Source organism: Mytilus trossulus, chromosome 9 (genome assembly GCF_036588685.1).
Source record: "Mytilus trossulus isolate FHL-02 chromosome 9, PNRI_Mtr1.1.1.hap1, whole genome shotgun sequence".
NCBI lineage: Eukaryota > Metazoa > Mollusca > Bivalvia > Mytilida > Mytilidae > Mytilus > Mytilus trossulus.
The window spans coordinates 25,169,188-25,190,707 of record NC_086381.1 but is presented as its reverse complement, the minus strand read 5'-3'; the positions used below and the strand labels follow the sequence as shown (position 1 = coordinate 25,190,707).

The following is a 21,520-nucleotide window of genomic DNA, read 5'->3' as shown; positions in this document are numbered from 1 at the left end:
GGTAGTATATAAGTATGTTAAAAGTATACAGAAAACGCTAACCGGAAGTCTAATCTGACTTAAAATTTCGTCCAATGACGGAAAAATATCCGGACGCCTTTTTTCTCGTTTTTCTCCCAAAATAACTCAATCTGGATAATCATATGAATGAATGACAAATGCGATTATGCATTGTACATATAGGACACAGAGGCATGCAGATTAATTTATTGTGGAAAGAAGAGAAGCGACACCCAAAATGAGATCTTCTCGTTTAATAGTATAGATAACAAATATTTCGAAATTCTAAATTTTAACAAACATGATAAACATGGTATGAAGTAAAATCACAAAAATACTGAACTCAGAGGTATATTACTTTAGCATATACATTTATGAATGACTCTTAACTGCGAGGGTAATCTGAACCGAGATGGTCACACTGAGATGCGATTGTTAGACGCTGAAAGGCGTTTTGGTCACGCTGAAGTACCATGGTGGCGTTGTGATCTTATTGATAACTACGCCGAGGTGCAATGGTGGTAACGCTGAAGTGGAAATCTACACAAGCTACATTCAATGCTTTTAATGTCGATGAAAAAGCAATCAATTTGTATGTTATGAGCAGTTTTCCAGGTTTTTAATTATAAACCTCAAGTACTACGAGAAACGGGGAGTATTGGTAGAGTGAATATAGGAAATATAACCTTCTATGGTGTTTGTTTTATTTAAATACAAAAATTCCTTCTACGCACGATTGATTAGATATAGGAAGATGTGGTATGAGTGCCAATGAGACAAATCTCCATCCAAGTCTCAATTTGTAAATTTGAACCATTATTGGTCGATGTACGGTCTTCACAACGAAGTCTTAGATCACAACGAACAGCAAGCCATAAAGGAACCCAAAATTTAACTAGTGTAAAAAAAACACATTCAAACGGGAAAAAGACGGTCTAATCTTTATAAAAATGAGAAGCGAGAAACTCTTAAAGTCATATGAAACGAGTGACTGGTGAAATAATGTTTTTCTAATTCTTGAACCAATGCATGTACATACCATAAACTTAGTCTTCTGTGTACGGTTTTATAATATTTTACGCAAATATTTCGGGTAATCATCAATTGTTTTCTCTCTGAAAATATGGCTGCTACCTAATTGTTGTGTTTTAAACCCGAAGTTTACCGATTTTCAACTTATAGTAAACAAACAGCAAAGAAGCATGGATATTGAGCACGTGTAAAACATGTACACGCAGATAATTGTATTCAAATAAAAGATCCATACTTATTGCGATCACCGGATTTTTACGAGAGGGGTCACACAGTGGTTACTCGCATACCGAAATATGACAGGCGAATTGCTTCCTGGAAGCAAGCAATTAAAAAAAAGTAAACTTCTTCTAAATGAGGACAAATGAAAGAAATTTCTTCTGTAAATGTACATAAGTTTTGTATTGAAAACAATGCATTTATTTATAAAAAAAACCCCATATACATCATTTTTTTTTTAATTTGTGGTTTCATAATACTTTAAGAAACAAACAAACAAACGTCAACTACTGAACATCAGATTCCTGACTAAGGACAGGTTCAAACAATTGCAGCGGGATTTAAGCATCACCCTTATCGGAAACAATAGTGTAACATCGCAACACATAAATAAACACTATATGACGGTAAACGAGGAACCAATAAGAGGACAATTCAATTATACACTCACATGGAGAAAATTAAAGAGCACGATCTCTCATTTCATAAATTCAAATGTGGCGTAATGTTTGTGCCTGTTCGCCATCGTTTGTGACGTCATTTTAAAATTTACGATTTACTGCGTTTAGGCCTGAACTGAATCGGATGTGTCTTATGTGCTGGTCTAAGCATTATCATGATTATGTATTCGGGTTTAGTTTTCAGTAATTAGTTAATACTTCAAGTATATCTCTTTCATATTCATTTGATAAAATTTAGTGTTTACAATAGCATTAATTGTTCTAAATAATAAGGATGTTCTTATCCCAAGCATAAAAAACTACGCCGTATTTGGCACAACCTTTTTCAACTTTTGATCTTCAGTGCTGTACAACTTTGTACTTTTTTTCACTTTCGATCTTTTCTATCTGGGCGTCACTGGTGAGTCTTGTGTTGACGAGGCGCGTTTTTGACGTATTGAATTTTAAACCTGATTCTTTTTGTTATCTATTAATCATGTGTTTCTTTGTCTAATATGTTCTCCTATTTATTTGTATTGTAGTCCTGTGATATTATGTTGTCATTTCAATGTTTTATTTAACTTTGCCATTAAAGTGCGAGATTTGGCATGCCACAAAACCAGGTTCAACCCACCATTTTTATTCCCCTTTAAAAATGTCCTGTACCAAGTCAGGAAGATGGCCATTGTTATATTATTGTTCGTTTATGTGTGTTGCATTTTAATGTTGTGTCGTTTGTTTTCTCTTATTTTTGAGATATTAAGATGAGACGTGGCACGGTACTTGTTTATCCCAAATTCATGTATTTGGTTTAGATGTTATGTTTGTTGTTCTCGTTGGATTTTGTCTGATGCTTGGTCCGTTTCTGTGTGTGTTGCGTTTCGGTGTTGTGTCGTTGGTCTCCTCTTATATTTAATGCGTTTCGCTCGGTTTTAGTTTGTTACCTCGATTTTGTTTTTTGTCCATGGATTTACGAGTTTTGAACAGCGGTATACTACTGTTGCCTTTATTTAGGATGCAGCTGAAATAAGGTAAATACATAGACAATAACGAATGTACAATGTAAACTGTATAACTAGCTATAAAAAATATCTGAGTATTTTCAGATATCAACTAGCCATTACACGTCACATAGTCCATCACAGTTCAGCATAGTTCATCGCAATTCAGCGTCCCAATCGCACCTCCGGGTCCATCATATATCTAATTTAACGTATAATTCAATTGTTGTCTATACGACAGAATTGTGTAAAAATTGTTAATAACATAGATGTAAATATCTGAAAACCGAAAAACATATTACCTTTTCATATATATTAAAACTATCACAACAATAAGTATTAGAACGATGCCTCCGCCAATTCCACCGGCTATCGGAGCTACTTGCAATTGTCCTGTTGCTGCACTGGATTCTAATATAATGTTATTTTATAGATAAAATTTTAAAAATATATAAGTATTGGTTGTATGATTTCATGTATCTATTGGTCAACCATTCGTAAATGATAAACAGAAAATGTACACAAACAATGTGAGGTAAATTTATAATATTCAAAAAATGAATAAACCCGTATATGATAAGCTATAAAAGGCCTCAAGCTGAGAAAATGTTATTCCAAAAAATAAAATAAATGGAAAAACTAAAATTTAAATTACTTAGTACACGAAAATTAAATATAACAAAGATAATTGAAATCAAGAACAGTCAACGTATAAGTTGGTCTTGTCGTTGATGTAGCAGGATCTTAAACATGTTGGGGTAAAATCAAATGTTTGATTGAAGATATAATTGAATGTGTTTATATCTCTGGCTGTCAAAAAGGTGAGGACGTAACAAATCAAATAACACACTGTTGAAATTTGGTATATAGATATAGGAAGATGTGATATGAGGGCCAATGAGATAGCTCTCCATCAAAATAACAATTTTTTAAAAGTAAACCACTATAGGTCAAGGTACGGCCTCCAACACGGACCTTCGGCATATATGGTTTAATTTTGTATGATTATCTTTAGGTCACATTGGTGCGTAACCAAATGTCGTATTGGAATATTGCTTATCCTATTAAACTTTCACGATCAATTCAACAAATATCGTCACACATTTTTATATTACACTTGTAACTTTATATAATAGTCATTAAAAAATAAGCTCATTTGTAAAACAATAAATCATTTTAGGGTATAACAGATGTACATAAATTGATCGATTGATTGTGGCGGTCAGTTTTTATTTGTTAAGGAAGACGAGATAACGATCGATCGACCTTTGATAGTAAAAATGACAATACTATTTGATTTTAACTGCTTATAAAAAACAAAGCTATTTCGGCAGAAAATCGATTGAGAGTCAACCATAAAGAAATGTTTGATAGTCATGTAGATCAAAAACAATCCTTTCCATTTGCAAATTTTATTTTATTCTATTCAGATGAGTTAAAATACTTACCTTTCATACACTTTATTAAACACAAACAAACACACTTTATATGTACATGTATATCTTGTTCAGTTTCTGAATAGATTGGCGCTCAATATCAATATAATATATTTTTAACATATTTCTGTAGTTGATAAACGCAATTAGCCAGTTTTATGAATTGTTTGGGTTACTTCGGTAAAAGTTGTTTCATTTGATATGCCTTTTGAATTTGGTAAATAATAATTATGCATGACAATAAACTTTAAAAGAATTTGTAATCACCTGCACATTGTGAACGTGCACATGCAATGAGGTCAATTTCCGCGCCTTGACAATCCGCACCAGCGTTTGCCTGTGAAGGGTTGTTACAATATCGTCTCCTACTTTGTTGACCAGTTCCACATGTCACGTTACAAGCTCCCCAAGAAGTCCATGAAGACCATCCGCCATTGACTTAAAAAAAACATTTCATGTGTCTGATTTCAAAAATCCATTTTGCTTACTGTTGGTGTTGTGTTTATTACTTGTAAACTTCAATTATAGTTCTCTAAAATATCTAATCAATACTTTTTTTTCTTTTTACGAAACTATGAAATGTATACTGTTGAAATCTTGAAAATTGAATGCTTCTATTTGTAAATTGATTTGGGTGTAAAATCGTTGACCAAAGTACATTTTGCAAAATATTTGCGCACAGTCAACGTTTTTTCAACCCTATAAAATTACTAAAAGACCTATTCAATAAACACAGCATCGTTTTTGATATGACTATGAAGTTTTCCTGTTATTTACCTGTACACTGTATTATGGACATTCGTGTCAGCATGAAAGTAACATTCATTTTGAAATAAAGATAGATTCAGAATGACGAGAGATTCCTGTTAACCAATAATAAAAACAAATTATATTGAAACATACCTGTAATAAAGTTTTCATGACTATAGATGTTTGCACTGATACGAAGTATTCAAATGTGAAGAAATGAAATTATATGAAAATTAAGTTACCTGGACATGCAGGTTTTGTACATGAATTATAATCGTATTCTTCTCCTTGACAACTAGCTCCGCCGTTTGCTGGTGAAGGATTGGTACAGCTATGTCTTCTTCTTTGTTGTCCATTTCCACATGTCACGTTACAAGCTCCCCACGAATCCCATGACGACCATCCTCCGTTGACTATTTAAAAAGATTAATATTTAAACTAATATGTGATTGATTTCAATTATTGTGTTTGATAATAATCGCAGTGTTTCTTGATTTCTAAATGTAATTAAAAAAAAACCAAAAAACATATTATATTTTTCTTTACCTTAGATTGTAAATTGTGTACTTCTCGTAAATATCATTGTTTGTATTTGATTATAGTATACAAATATAAAATATAAAATACTAGGAAAACGCGGTCACCTGGACATGCAGGAAGTGCACAGGAGTAATATACATATTCTTGTCCTGGACATTTAGCTCCGACATTTCCTGGTGCAGGATTGTTATAATAACGTCTTCTGCTTTGCAGTCCAGTTCCACATTTTAAGTTACAATCCCCCCCCCCTAACATATAATGAATCAGTATGTACTTTTTAAAAAATTTCATTTAAATACAGCCGCAATAATTCAGTGTTGTGGTAATTAATAATCATTTAAAATATCTTTTAAAATTAAAAAAATCATGCACTTATGAAAATCACGTATTTCAGAGAAACACACATTATTATAATGAGTTATGTACGTTCACATCCGTAGACATTACATAATGAAACATGGACAAAGAGTGTACAGGGTAATAGGCCGGTACAATGCCCATATATACGATTAAGAACGAAGATAAAGAATTTATTCCCGGTTTTAACTCAAACCTCTAGCACAAAGTGTTAATTGGAAGAAACGCTTTCTACATTCAAGAAATAATTGATGGAAGCTATACTCTATTGTAGTTATAACATGGATATTCGTGATTATTTTTTGCCCGAGCGATAGTTTTGAACAGCCAGTATGAACGTTTGTCGTATCCTGGTCAAATATTTCAATTTTTTTTTAATTGCAACACATTATAGTCATGATAAACGAATTAGTAACAACATGTGCATCATTTAGGAGTTTGGAAGTGTTTTAAGTTAATGAAATCTATTGAATGCATGCCAATTTGATAAAATTCATTTTTCTGCTGTAGTCAATTTACGCATGTACAAACAAATTATATTGGATTAAGAGCATGTTTTTATTCACAAAGCGAAAGAAGCGCGTCATATTAGAATCGTTATATAATATTGTATTGAAATTGTGGAAATTGAAATATTTATAATAAGATGTAGGGTACTACCAGTGGTAGAGCCCTACGGGTAGTCAAATAAAAGACGTTTTCAATCTAGAGACGGGGAAACCTGAATGAGTCAAATTTGACGTTCATTGCTATGAGCGTTAAGTCAAAGACGATGTGACGTCAACTAGACAGTTGCATAGATAGGCAAGTGGTCCAATTCATTGATAATGTCTCAGCCCTGTAATACATTTATTAAATCAACAATTAATAATTCTAAATGTTTGTTGATATATAAAAAAAAAAAAAGAAGATGTTGTATGATTGACAATGAGACAACTGTCCACAAGAGACCAAATTGACACAGACATTAACAAGTATAGTCACCGTCCGACCTTCAAAAATGAGCCAAGCCCATGTCGCATAGTCAGCTATAAAAGGCCCCGATATAACAATATAAAACAACTCAAACGAGAAAACTAACGGCCGTATTTGTATAAAAAAATGATCTTTCAAACTATTGTATTTTATTCGTATATGGTTTTAGCTTGCTGAAGTTGATAAGACTCTATGCAATTAAACAGCAAAGATAAACAGTAACAAGTCATTGTTCAATAATTTGACTTACAGAGAACTTACATATATTTGAAGGGTTGCAGTTATTAAAACTTGAGCACTTCCTATATAGGTTTAAGTTCTGGCTGTCCTTAAAAACCCACCAGAAAAGGTTTTATAGAAGATTCAGAAAATAATTTGTTTTAAGGAAAGGAAAACTAGATTAAGTAAAAAGAACAGTGGGAATATGTTCGAACTCTGCGATGTTAATATTAATATGCCTAATATTATTCAGTTTTGCTATAGTGGAAAAATGTGTTGGATGTATAAATTATTATCCTTTGAATGCTTTGCTGCTGAGTTATATTCATTTGATTTGATGCTTTATTTTACCTGGAAAATGCAATTCCTTTTGGCGTAATATCCTAGTAAAATCTTCAAAGTTGAACAATACGTTTAAAGAAGAAAAACATACTACATGTCTGGCCCATTCCATATTGCTGGAAACAAACTTCACAATGGATAGCAAGATGATTTTGAAGTTCATCTACATTGAACATTTTGCATTCTCTATTATATACATTATTCTCATATGATGAATTAAAAAATATATAAAAAAATACTTATTTTGAAGAGTTTTATAGTATTATAAGTGCAATTCCAAATAGATTGAAAAGTATGATAAAATGTAGTTCTACATTTAGAAAATAAATTTAAGATAAAGTTTAAAAGGAATTAGAATATTGTAATGTTCTCTTAAAATTAATCGTGAAAGATACCAAACTGTAAGATTTATCTTTTCGTATTAAATAGCTATAAAAATAGATTTGAATATGCAAATTGAAGATTGCATAACTATTTATTCCATTCCTTTTAACATACTAGTAACCAATACAAAGTAGACTGACTTAGAAAATTTGAAGTGCAGCAAAAGTCATTTTAGGTGTGTCGGGGGATTTATGCTGGGATAGAATATTTAATTAATACAGAAAAATACTCTGTATATTACTTAACCCCAGTATAAAAGTAAAAATTGATCAATAAATTATGTTATATATATATATATCTTATTATTTCTTTACGACTTGATCGACCATATTATAAGTGTAACTTATTTTATTTTAAACCTTTTTTTCTTATACAGTCGTTTGTAAATTCAGAAGTTTCATCACGAAAAATTATAACTGTTACTTTACCAAAATATAAAAATACGTTTAGTCAAATGAATACAAATTAGGGGCACAAAGGATACAATTGTAAGTGGATTACATTTGTATTTTAGACATAATGAATAATCTACATTTGCAACCATCGAACTGAAAAATCGCGTGTGCATTATTCGGGGGCAATGGATAGTGTTCAACGTACGAGTATATGGGTAAGCAGTATTTTGGGATTATATGCTGAGCCGGTGATAAGCTACATTATCATTTGCCTTATTGATAATATGTTATATTTCAAATAAATAAACATCACATAAGATGTGTTCACATTGCATAATTTAGCTATCAATTATTCTAAAATAAATAATATCCTAGGATTAATAATAAAATAAACTATCATACCTAACAATAAATAATAGTAATAAATGATAATAATAGAAAATAAATAGAAAATATCAGATTACCCGAACATGGCAAAAGTGAACAGGGGATGTGATCAGTATCTACTCCGTGGCATGCTGCAGCACAAATTGTTGATGAAGGATAAATGCAAGAACGAACCCTTTTTTGGACACCAGATCCACATGCTACTGTACAAGATCCTGAATTTGTCCAGGATGACCAATATCCATCAACTAAAAGTGTATGTAAATAGATTTAAAATTTGAAATGGTAATTTACTACAACCATCATATGTTTATGTGATCTTTGTAGAAAATTAGATAGAGAATATAAAAGCTCACGTTAAGTTAAAAGCAAAACTGAAAACGTTATATGAATAATTTACAATCAATAATTGAAGAGTATCTGACAACGTCATGGCAATAAACTTTAATAAAAACGACGAAAATGCAAATTAAAGTCTGCAAAAACATCATAGAGAACCAAAGATCAATCTATTCGGCCCGTTTTTAAACCTGGTGTGATCTCAGCCGTTACGGACGGATGAGCAGATCCTTACTTATATAAGTCTAGTTTTGAAAAATACTAAAGTATTGCTTTTATCTAAAGTTCAGTTATTTAAGAAATGACGAAATTAATCACACTCAACAAGGTGTTAGTTCTATACGTATCAGATATTTGACACAGTTAAATGTGAAGGTAGCAAGGTAAAACAATCATTTTCTGTTTTTTCATAGTCATAAGAGTTGTGCACAGTAACCGAATGATTTAGTTGTTAGTGGCTTTGAACTAGCTGTCAGATAACTCCGAGTACTCTCAGATCTGTTTCGTGGTGTCTTTTTGTTGTCGGGATGTACAAGTACCCGGCCACGGCAACTTGTATTTTTGTCCATCTGACGAGTTAAGCCTTTTTCAACTGATTTTAATAGTTCGTTCTTATGATGTACTATTATTTAGAAAATGCCTGTACCAAGTCAGGAATATGACAGTTGTTATCCATTCGTTTGATGTGTTTGGACTTTTGATTTTGTCTTTTGTCTTTTGATTTTGGATTTTCCTTTTGAATTTTCCTCGGAGTTCGGTATTTTTGTGTTTTTACTTTTTATACCACTGTCCCAGGTTAGGGGAGGGTAAGGATCCCGCTAGCATGTTTAACCCCGCCACATTATGTATGTATTTGCCTGTCCAATGTCAGGAGCCTGTAATTCAGTTGTCGTTTGTTTATGTGTAACATATTTGTTTTTCGTTCATTTATTTATATAAATAAGGCCGTTAGTTTTCTCGTTTTCCATTGTCATATTCACTGGTATTAAAGAGATTATAGTAACTGCAATTACGATTATCCCAATATTGCGACGGCAGATAAAGGTAAAATCTTTACAGTCAATTTACTTAAATGTAGCATGTTTTTGTCAATAGTTACTCAGCTGCAAGGTTTTTCTATACCATTACATCATATTTGAATCGTAATGGTGCACTGGAATTGTCTAAGCGTTTTGAAAATTGCCGTTGAAAAATTCGGGATGATAATCGTAACTCTATGGATTTTTTCTTGTTTGATAATCGTAATTTCTTTATCGGATAATAGTAACTGAAAAATTAATTGTGTCTTTCAGATTTCAATGGTATTGTGTGTATTAAAATGCAAATGTACAGTTAATTGATGACATTAAGGGAAATTAAAAAAAAATTGAAGAAACTTACAGGTTTTAAATATTAAAGACAAATTTACTTATATATCTCTCGATTTATTGGCGTTTTTTTTTTTACAAAACCGTGATATCTTGTCACGGCCACTTTACAAATTTTTTTTTTGATCTTTACAAGTATTTTTTTGTGCAGTCAGTACATGGATTTAGATTGAACATTTGTTAAGCAAAGAAACATACTATTTTTAAAGGGATTAATAAGCTATGGATTCCTGGCATTTCCCTAGACGCCCTATTCAACATTTATGCTCAATGTTTGCAAGAGATATAAACATAAGGGTCTTACAAAAGAAAAGATGTTTTGATAACGGCACTTAAATTGTTGACAAAAAAAGCACAACAAATGGACCGGAGTGATACCGTATTTTTGTTAATGTCCACTTCGAAACGGTTCAAATCTCCTTCAGTATCTGGTTTTAAAATTATGAAATAAAATCAGTGTACAGCTTGATACGTGTTTTGATGAATATAATCATTCTCCTTACTATTGCAATATGGAGATTGTAAACATGTAAATACAGTGGAGATCACTTCTAACCTCTCATTAAATCTGTCAGAATCTGTCAGGAGAACTGTTCTAGGACAGTACGTAGAACTGTCAGCCTGACACCTTCTAGTCAGTTCTAGGTTAGAACTGTTCTAGCTAGAACTGATTTGGTCAGTTCTAGCTAGAACTGATTATGACAGTTCTACCTAGAACTGATCCTGACAGTTCTACCCTAGAACTGATTTGGACAGTTCTACCTAGAACTGATCCTGACAGTTCTATCCTAGAACAGTTTTAGTCAGTTCTACTTCTAGAACAGTTCTGCGGTTAGAATTTATTACAAATTCTACGGCTAGAATTGATTTATAAATTCTACGGCTAGAATTGATTTATAAATTCGACGGCCAGAATTGATTTATAAATCCTACGGCTAAAATTGATTTTGAATTCTACGTCTAGAATTGATTTATAAGTTTTAAGAAGGCATGCCTTTTAAGAACTATTTGTCTAAATATAAAGGCTTCGGCAAAATAGCGAATAATATTATTAAAAGTTTTGCTATTTTGCCGGTTTTATTTCAAATTTTTCGTCGGCAAGAGAACATGTTTAAGCCCGCCATATTCTGCATGTATGTGACCGTTCCAAGTCAGGAGCCTGCTATTCAGTGATTTTCTTTTGTAGATTTGTTACATAAATTATTAGTTTAACTTTCATTTTTAGAACACAAATGAAGCCGTTAATATGGGGGGGGGCATTATTATTTCAATTGTTTTAAATTAATTTTGTCATTCGGCGAGTCAGGATGGCTCGTTTTACATAACAAAATTATCTGACCTTAATGTAATACGTTATTCCGGGCCAAACCAACAGGGACAGATCCAGCAGTTTTAAAGGGGGGGCAACTAAATGTCCTCATTCAAATGCAGTGATCCACTATAAACTTAAACTGATCATATTTGATTTCATCATATAAATCTATATACATTTAGCTGCACACTGCAGGAATCCAGTTTATTTTTAGGCAAGGATACCTATTATATTGGAAAACCTTGATGATTTCAAAATTTTATTTGCACTCAATTTATAGTACTAGCATGTCCACTTTTTATTTAAAATATTGAATTGTAAACAAATGTGATATCTGTTTACAATTAGTTTTCATACCTCGGACGGACCTGTTATACAAAAATCTTTTGACCGCATCAATCTAAACTGACTTAATTAATGCTCTTTCTTTCTGCAAATCTATATAACTGCACAGTAATTCAGTTATAATTTTAGGTCAAGAGGGACTGTAAGATACAAGTTACAGCAATATTGGAAAACAATGACCTCAAAATTTTGTTCGCATGAATTTATAGTGCCAGCATGACCTCTTTTTATTCAAAGTATAGAATCTTAAACAAATATCAGTAGTTTTCATACTTCAGACTGAGTCCTGTAATAACATCTTTTGACCGCATCAACCAAAACTGACCATATTTGCTATTTTTTATGCAAGTCTATATAGTTACACAGTAATTCAGTTATAATTTTAGGTCAAGAGGGACTGTAATATAAAAGTTACAGCAATATTGGAAATCAATGACCTCAAAATTTTGTTCGCATGAATTTATAGTGCCAGCATGACCTCTTTTTATTCAAAGTATTGAATCGTAAACAAATATCACTAGTTTTCATACTTCAGAATGAGTCGTGTAATAAAATCTTTTGACCGCATCAATCTAAACTGACCTTATTTGCTCTTTCTTTCTGCAAATCTATATAGCTGCACAGTAATTCAGTTATAATTTTAGGTCAAGAGGGACTGTAATATACAAATTACAGCAATATTGGAAAACAATGACCTCAAAATTTTGTTTGCATGAATTTATAGTGCCAGCATGACCTCTTTTTATTCAAAGTATTGAATCGTAAACAAATATCAGTAGTTTTCATACTTCAGACTGAGTCGTGAAATCAAATCTTTTGACCGCATCAACCAAAACTGACTATATTTGCTATTTTTTATGCAAGTCCATATAGTTGCACATTACTTCAGTTATAATTTTAGGTCAAGAGGGACTGTAGTTTATAAATAACTGCAATATTGGAAATCAAGAACCACAAACAAAAAAATTGCATCGATTGAAAGTATTTCCTACTTTTATTCAAAATATCGCATCAGAAACACACATCAGTTAGTTTTCATACCTATGATTGACTCATGTAACATTGTATAATTCAAATGACAGCGTGTCCTCTTTTTATTCAAAATATTGAATTGTTAACAAATTTCAGTAGTTTTGATTTATCAGACAGTCGTTTTAATAAAAAAAATTATTTGACCGCATCAACCAAAACTGAACATAGATTAACCCCGCCACATTATATGTGTATTTGCCTGTCCCCAGTCAGGAGCCTGTAATTCAGTGGTTGTCGTTTGTTTATGTGTTACATATTTGTTTTTCGTTCATTTTTTTACATAAATAAGGCTGTTAGTTTTCTCGTTTGAATTGTTTTACATTGTCTTATCGGGGCCTTTTATAGCTGACTATGCGGTATGGACTTTGATCATTGTTGAAGGCTGTATGGTGACCTATAGTTGTTAATGTTTGTGTCATTTTGGTCTTTTGTGGATAGTTGTCTCATTGGCAATCATACCACATCTTCTTTTTTTATATATATTCTTTATCATGTAAATATATACGAGTCTGGCCTCATTGTTAACCAATAATATTTCTATGTCAGGACAAATATGGTATGTTAAAGACATAGGACACCAAGGATTTGTATAGTTAGACTATACAAATCCTTGACTAAGGACACAAAATTTTATCCACATCAATTTAAAGCGCCATTATTTCCTCTCTGTATCGATAATGAAGATGAAACCCACTTTTTCTAAACATGACTGATTCATATACTTTATTCTAAAATGAAAAGTACATGACTGTATAAGAAGTTTTCTTCTTGGAATACTATACTGACATACTGTTAATATAATTTGAAGAAGGACCGCAATGATTGGTTTTGTTTGTAGCCTAACGTCCAGTGGCATATATTTCATTCATGTTCAGATCAAGTATATTTTTCTGACGTTCCAGACTCCCAGATATTTTTCATAATCGTTATGGATATCCGATAATTGTGGCAACGAGATAATGCAAATGTACACAGTTTTTTTTACGTTTAACAATGGTCACTGTTTTCATTAATCCCATAATTCATCCACTGTACAATTTTCGTATGAACATTATTTTGTCAAAACAGAATCCTAAATCATGAATGTAAATCCAAGGCAAACAAGGTAAATTAAGATTACATTTCCTTGAATATAAATGCAGAGTTATTTAAATACGGGGAACGAAGAAATGTAAACAATGATGTTTCATTTGCAATCTTATAAAAATGTTTCTCCGATTAGTTGGATAACCTCCTATCCACTTCGATATTTGTACATGTAACTTTTGATTAGTAAAAACATATAGAAAAATCTGCTATTATATATCGTAAAGTAATTGAAACTGATTTTTTTCTAAATTCTAAAGTTTCTTCTAAATTCTAAAGTGGCTTTTCTGTAGTGACGTCATTTAGAACTGTTCTTCAGTCCTGACTGATTTGGTCAGTTCTGCTGACAGTTCTACGGTTAGAACTGATTTGGTCAGTTCTACCTAGAACAGTTTTAGACAGTTCTACCCTAGAACTGATCCTGACAGTTCTACCTAGAACTGATTTAGTCAGTTCTACCTAGAACTGATCCTGACAGTTCTACCTAGAACAGTTCTAGGGTAGAACTGTTCTAGCTAGAACTGTTCTAGGACAGGTTAGAACAGTTCTATGACAGATTATTCTGACAGTTCTAATGAGAGGTTAGAAGTGATCTCCACTGTATGTCCACTACAAAATGGTTACCTACGAAACAAGTATTGGAGATTTTTATTTTTTCAATTCTATTCGTGCAAAACAAATAGCAAGAGTTAGTGTATTGTAACTTTCAGTATGTTATCACATGGTATAGTGTTGATGTCAACTACGAAACTTTTTGTCCACTACGATCGAAGCGGGTTTGTCCACTCGACACTCAGGAAAATGTCCACTACGTAACATAAGTTGTACGTTCATATGTGAAGTACTGTCTACTATTTATCGATAAAAAATGGTTCTCACATTCAGAAAAAAATGAGATCTTTCTAGTTTATAAAGTAAAACAAATTAGAATGTCTATAGGAGACATTAAAATACAATAAGATGTGCGTTTAAAAGCAGTTTCGTAGTGGACAAATGTCCCCTGCGAAACAGTACACACATTATGAAAATGATATCATTTCAAAGAGTATTTAAGATTGCATTTTTATTTACAAACAGGTCTACAATAGAGGTATTCAAAATAACTCTAGAAATAATAAGTTGATTTTTAATTTTTTTAGGTCTGAAATTCACACTTTTATTGAAAAATGTCCTTGTAACAGACAACACTATGCATTACCTTTTAATGTATACATGTTGAAGGCCGAACATTAACCTATAATGGTTTACTTTTTTTAAATTGTTATTTGGATGGAGAGTTGTCTCATTGGCACTCACACCGCATCTTCCTATATCTATGTACCTGTTCAATATATTGACAATGAAGCAGCTGTCGGATCAGGTTTTGTGGTAAGTAGATATTCTTATTGTTTTCAAAGTTTCAATGTTATGTGCGCGTTTTTTGGGGAGAAAATGGAGGGGGATAAGCAATATCCCATATCCCAAAAGTGCAAAACTTTTGTTCTTAATTTCTCGTCAAGCTGTCTCTTGCGAATACTAAACGTCTTTCCTACTTCATTATGGCAAACGGGAATGGACTAGAATTAAACCAGCAGTCGCTTCCCGGGGGAAGAAATAGGAAACATAGCCACCTGCATTAAATGATTAAAAACAATAACCACTATATTTACTATATTTTTATTCAGGATAAATCAGTATTTTTAACAGTCGTAGTGCCAGCTGAAGGACGCCTCCGGGTGCGGGAATTTCTCGCGACATTGAAGACCTATTGGTGACCTTCTATTGTTGTTTTTTCTATGGTCGGGTTGTTGTCTCTGTGATACATTCCACATTTCCATTCTCAATCTTATTAATCACAAATCTGATATAGGGTGACACATGCGTTTCCCCTGACAAGTATTGCCATATATCCGATAACTTCCTATACAATTGCCGCATCGCTCATTCCCATATTTTGCGACATTCCTAGTTCTTTTTAGATGTATTTTAACATAGTTCGTGTTTTTCCCATATCCAAATTTCTTAAAGCTTGTTCACCCTTCCAATTTTCTGATAGTATGTAGCTGTTTTCATTAGAACCATTAATAATATATGCACAAAAAGATATGTCATAAGATGATGAATCGTGATTAATTTATCATTCTAATATGACGTCCTTATTACGCTTTGTAAACAAAGCCGTGTTCTAATGCACATAAAAAATATGTTTGACACATGCGCACGAACTTACTGTGTATTTAAACGATATTTCCATCGTTATCCTTCAAAATGTATACATTTAAGCAGCAGGAATAAACTTTTATTATATATGTTTATAAAACAACATATATTTACCCTGCTTGTAGTTTTTAAACTTATCAAATATGAAATGTAATGCACAGACTCCTCGGGAAAAAAAACGGGAAAAGCTTGATCATTTGTACGGTATTTTCGTACGCTTCGACCTATAAAATTACGGTATATGTCCTATTAGGATCGAAATAATTCCTTCGTGTCATGCTCTATGCTAATTTTAACATGGGTAGGCATTATATTTGACCACATTTTACACCTCGCTAACGCTCAGTGTAAAATATCGACAAATATAATGCCTACCCATGTTAAAATGAGCATAGAGCATGACACGAAGGAATTATTTCTTAATCATAATTTCATCTTGTACTATCAGATATACGTTTTTAGTGTCAATATCAATAAAACAGTTACGCTTATCTTCGCATTTTTTAATACCATAATTACGATTATCTTTTTTTCCGAGTTACGATTATCATCCCGAATTTTTCAACGGCAATTTTTAAAGCGCGTAGACAATTCCAGTGCACCGTTACGATTCAAATATGATGTTATGGTATAGAAAAACCTTGCAGCTGAGTAACTAGTGGCAAAACATGCTACATTTGAGTACAATTACTGTAAAGATTTTACCTATATCTGCCGTCGCCATATTGGGATAATCGTAATTGCAGTTACTATTATCTCTTTAATACCAGTGATATTGGGGCCTTTTATAGCTGACTATGCGGTATGGGCTTTGCTCAATGTTGAAGGCCGTACAATGACCTATAGTTGTTAACGTCTGAGTCATTTTGGTCTCTTGTGGAAAATTGTCTCATTAGTTATCATGCCACATCTTCTTTTTTCTATTTACAATATTTAAAATGATAGCTGTATGTTTGTATTGGTTTGAATTAAATATATATTGAACAGAGAATGAAGTTTTAAAGGGGTAATGAAGAACGTTTCTGGTTGTAAGTCATAGACTATTCAAAAACAATTCGCATTTGGAAAGATGAAAAAAAGATACTTTCCTTTGCCAACAAATGTATCGATGCCGTCAAATTGGGCAGTACCCTTCATCAGTAATTAATTCAATTGAAAATACCTCCCTATTTTAATAGGATCCGTCTTAACTGATCATTTTTCTATACTAAACCAATTGCAACTAAAATGTTCAATTAAAACACGTTGTGCAGAATCTCAATATTAACGACTTCGAGTCTACACCTCATGGTTGCATCTGTACTAGATTTCCATTCACATATAATCAAGCTGGAAACGTTATTACGACCAAGCCCTTATCGCATTACAAAAACTGCTTGACAAATGAATAAGGCATCGCCAATTCACTAGGAAATTCAACATATTACCCCACGACACATACTAAAGACGAAATGCTGGATAATCATAGGTTTCTTCTATGTTCCTTTTGAATTTTCAACCAAAGATCGATGAAGAACTTGATCTTCCATCACTGTATTGGATACCTAAACTACATAAGTGTCCTTACAAACTACGGCATATTGCTAGGTCCTGCAAGTGCTCCACGAAACATATTTTTGAATTATTAACATAACTTTTACCAGCAATCAAAGCTAGGCTTTAAAATTATTGTAAAACTACCTACTCCTGAGGTGGCTTGAATCAGATATTGAAATTATATTATCTCATTTTTATTTTAGAGTTCATACAATCGAAGGCTCTTTCATCTCACAATAGTATAAACACATTGGACTTTTTTTTTATTTACATAAGTATTCCCCTTTAAATTAAAAGAAAAAGTTGGTTCTGCTTTGTTTCATAAAAAAAAGCCTGGTCAACGTAGAAATAAGTATCTTGTCTTATGGAGGGATAAATCTTACTTTGTTAAAACTCAGTCTGGTTCAAACAAAAAAATTCTGAACCTGATATTATCAAGTTGCTTAATTTTTTGACTGACAACATATTTGTTACATTTGGATGACTCGTTTTACAACAAACTATCGACATTCTCATGGGCACCAAGTGTGCCCCTATTCTTTCTTCTTATGATGCTGACCTTATACAGGATTTTGTCAAGTAGAATAAAGGAAGATAGTAATATCCTTTAGCTTTTCATTCCGCTGTAAAGAGTGATGTTTTCTCACAAAATAATTTTCAATTTAAGGACTATCCCATCGAACAAGATAAAATATACAACAGATACAGTTAAGTCTGCCTCATTTCTTGACTTACATTATGAAATTTTCAATAAAAATTGATTGAATATACAGCTTTTCGACAAAAGAGATAATTTCAGCTTCCCAATTTTGAATTTTCCATTTCTCTGTAGCAATATCCAAGCAGCACCTGCAGACGGAGTAAGTCTTATCTCCAAATTGATACGATATTAGAACGCTACTAAAACAAGAGTTCCAAATGGTGAAGTTGAAATCATCCCATCGTAAAATTCACAGACGAGTTGATTGACCGTTATGGAAATAGAATATCCGTTTCACATGGGGATACTATTGGATATTCACCTTATGTCGTAACAACAATCCCGTTCCCAATTCACGAATGTGACCTCCCGATTTAGACTATTTATCGACTTTGTAATATCATCAGCCACAAGAACGAGTGCCACATGTGGGGCAGGATCTACATAATCTTCCAAAGCACCTGAGATCAGTCCCATTTTTTATAAGGTTCTTTTTGCTTAGTCTAAGTTTTCCATGTGGTTTCCTGTGTATTTTTATTTGTCTGTTTGTCTTTTTCTTTAAATGTTGATTTGCATCATAACTTACACAGCAAGTGTCATAGAGTGATAATTTGTTCAGATATCTGCTAAACTATTCAGTTTTGCAATTGTAGTCATATGTAACTACCTTATAAACTTAAACAAACGGTTGTTGATGACCAATTGCTTAATTTCTAGTATAATCCCAAGGACTGTGTAAATTTTTAGCCTTGGAATATGAAGAGAAATTGATTTTTTTAAAGAAAGCTTTTTCCTATTTTCTAAAGAAATAAAATTCATACGGTAATAACTGTCCTTTCCTCGATTATTTCGGTTTTAAGCGGGAAACTTAACACTGACATTTACGACAAAAGGGTCGAGTTTTCATTCCCTATTGTTAATTTACCATTTTTATATGATGATGTTCCTTTGGCACCATCTTACGGTGTTTATATTTCACAACTCGTTCGCTATGCCCGTGTTGTGACGTTATTGGTTTTAACGAACGCAATCTATGTATTACTGGTAAACTATTAAACCAGTGATATCGGTATTGAAAACCTTTATTAAAATGTTTCATAAATTTAAAGATTTGGTTTTGAAGTTTGGTTGTAAACTTATTTCAAACGGGATAGCACATTCTCATCTTTACGGAAATGTTAACCATGCCCGGAAATTTGGAAATGATCCTTGTAAACTTGTCGCTCCCTTAAATAAACTTTTTCTAAAAGGTTACCAATTCAACATGGTAGTTAGATCATTGAATATTGTTTGTATTGGTTAAATGACAATGAAACTTACATCCGGAGTTAACAATGCACGACTCACTTTGACTGCCACTACCTGGACAAGTTCCAGAACACGTGCATGATCTTTGACGCTGCCCAGTACCACATGTCTCACTGCAGGCACTCCATACAGTCCAGGATGCGCAGGCTGAGATGTTAGTGAATAATTTTAAATGGTGTTGTACATGATCATCAGGCTATAAGAACTTTTTTATAAATAAAATGAGCTTATTGACTTAAAATATAACATAATACTTGTACAATCTGGAAATTGTTTCATTACAACTTGACATTGCTATTGCGTCATTTCAAGAAATCAAATACGAATGTATTTTTATTTATATAAACTAACCAGCAGTGACAACTAAAATAAAAGGTTAATTGAGCAATATACCACATTAACGTCATATCTTTCACCATTGATGTCACATTTAGATACAAGTACTCATATTATATCATCTGTTAAACCCTTCGAACGTGATTTGTTTTCGTAATTAAAGAAATGAGGAAAAATTGAGATACACAATTTCAAACTCATTAAGACAAAGTTTACGTTTATATATTCATAAATTTGGTATATCATTGCTGCGAAAACCAAACAATAAGTTACACGAAGATGAAGTTAAAAAACACGTAAAATACTGACAACTATAAAACCATCACAAATATGCCAAACCCTATTGTATGATGAACTAAGAAGGGGTTATAAACAGGAACAGCAATTACTAAAGAAAGTTATTCTTATGGTTATATTTTTTAATAAGTATAAATATCGCTTACACAATTATATTCGTTTTGCATTAATAAAAGCAGCAACCAAAATGAGGGGGGAAATGTGTCGATCTGTTAGAAATCAAAGACATTGATTGCTAGTTTTCCGTTTACGTTATGTTTAGTGTTGTAATTCCTTGTGTTTAGTTTATTTTACTTTTCTTTCAAGTAAAATGTATCAAAACTTTAAATCAAATTACCATTGATAAATATACCTAGCTATGCAAACTCATAGATTAAACATAAAAGCATGATAAATATTCGACAAAAAGATCTTAAATATAAGAAATTGCATTATATGAAAATAAGGCACTCACTTAAGATAGATACTTTAATGTCTGGTCCTTTCTTTCCATCTTTCGGTCTACAATAGTAATAACCAGCAGTATATGTTGTCAGAAATTTTATTTTCAAATAATTAGTCGATGAGCCTTCGTAGTTTGCGTCGTCTGTTAGCGTTCGCTCACCGCTGATGCCAAAAATATACCAATATAGTGGTGTTCCGAATACGGTGCATGTTAGTGTGATTACAGAGCCAATGTATTCTTGAACTGTAATATAGGACAAGTATTAAATCACGTGTGATTATTTGCTTCTTATTTATAAAACATCATGTCCTTCAGTTCGAACATTATATACAACATAAATACAATTCCTAATTCGGATCTTGTTTAAAGTAAGCATTTCAATTGTAAACAAGAATCTAAATGTCCAGTATTTTTATGATATAACTTTTATAGTATCCAATGATTTATAGAAAATCGACACACACTAAGTGGATCAGCAAACAAACAACAGGATGCAATTTAAATTGATTTTTTTACCAATTTTGCTCCAAAGCAGATACATGTATAAGACAAATTTAATGGATAGAATGCAGATGCCAATGAGAGAGACAATATGGCAAACAGGTGTATTTAAAGGTATAAAATAAATTTCTAAACAATTTAAAATTAATACGTCGTTCAAAGGAGCTATAAAGACCAACCGATATTAAATGCACAAGTCAACTGACATAACATGGAAAAAGTGAGGAAATGGCAAAATCA

General features: G+C 32.3%; 1 protein-coding gene across 1 annotated transcript in view; it reads right to left on the bottom strand.

The window, feature by feature from the left end:
* LOC134684418 (receptor-type tyrosine-protein phosphatase gamma-like) overlaps positions 1-21,520 on the bottom strand; it is a 110,951-nt gene that overhangs the window by 37,786 nt on the left and 51,645 nt on the right. The window contains exons 3-6 of the mRNA XM_063543702.1: positions 20,789-21,022; positions 19,714-19,848; positions 5,121-5,291; positions 4,396-4,566 (exon numbers count right to left, since the gene is read on the bottom strand). Of these exons, the coding sequence (XP_063399772.1) occupies positions 4,396-4,566; positions 5,121-5,291; positions 19,714-19,848; positions 20,789-21,022 (711 nt within the window). The remainder of the gene's footprint in view (positions 1-4,395; positions 4,567-5,120; positions 5,292-19,713; positions 19,849-20,788; positions 21,023-21,520) is intronic.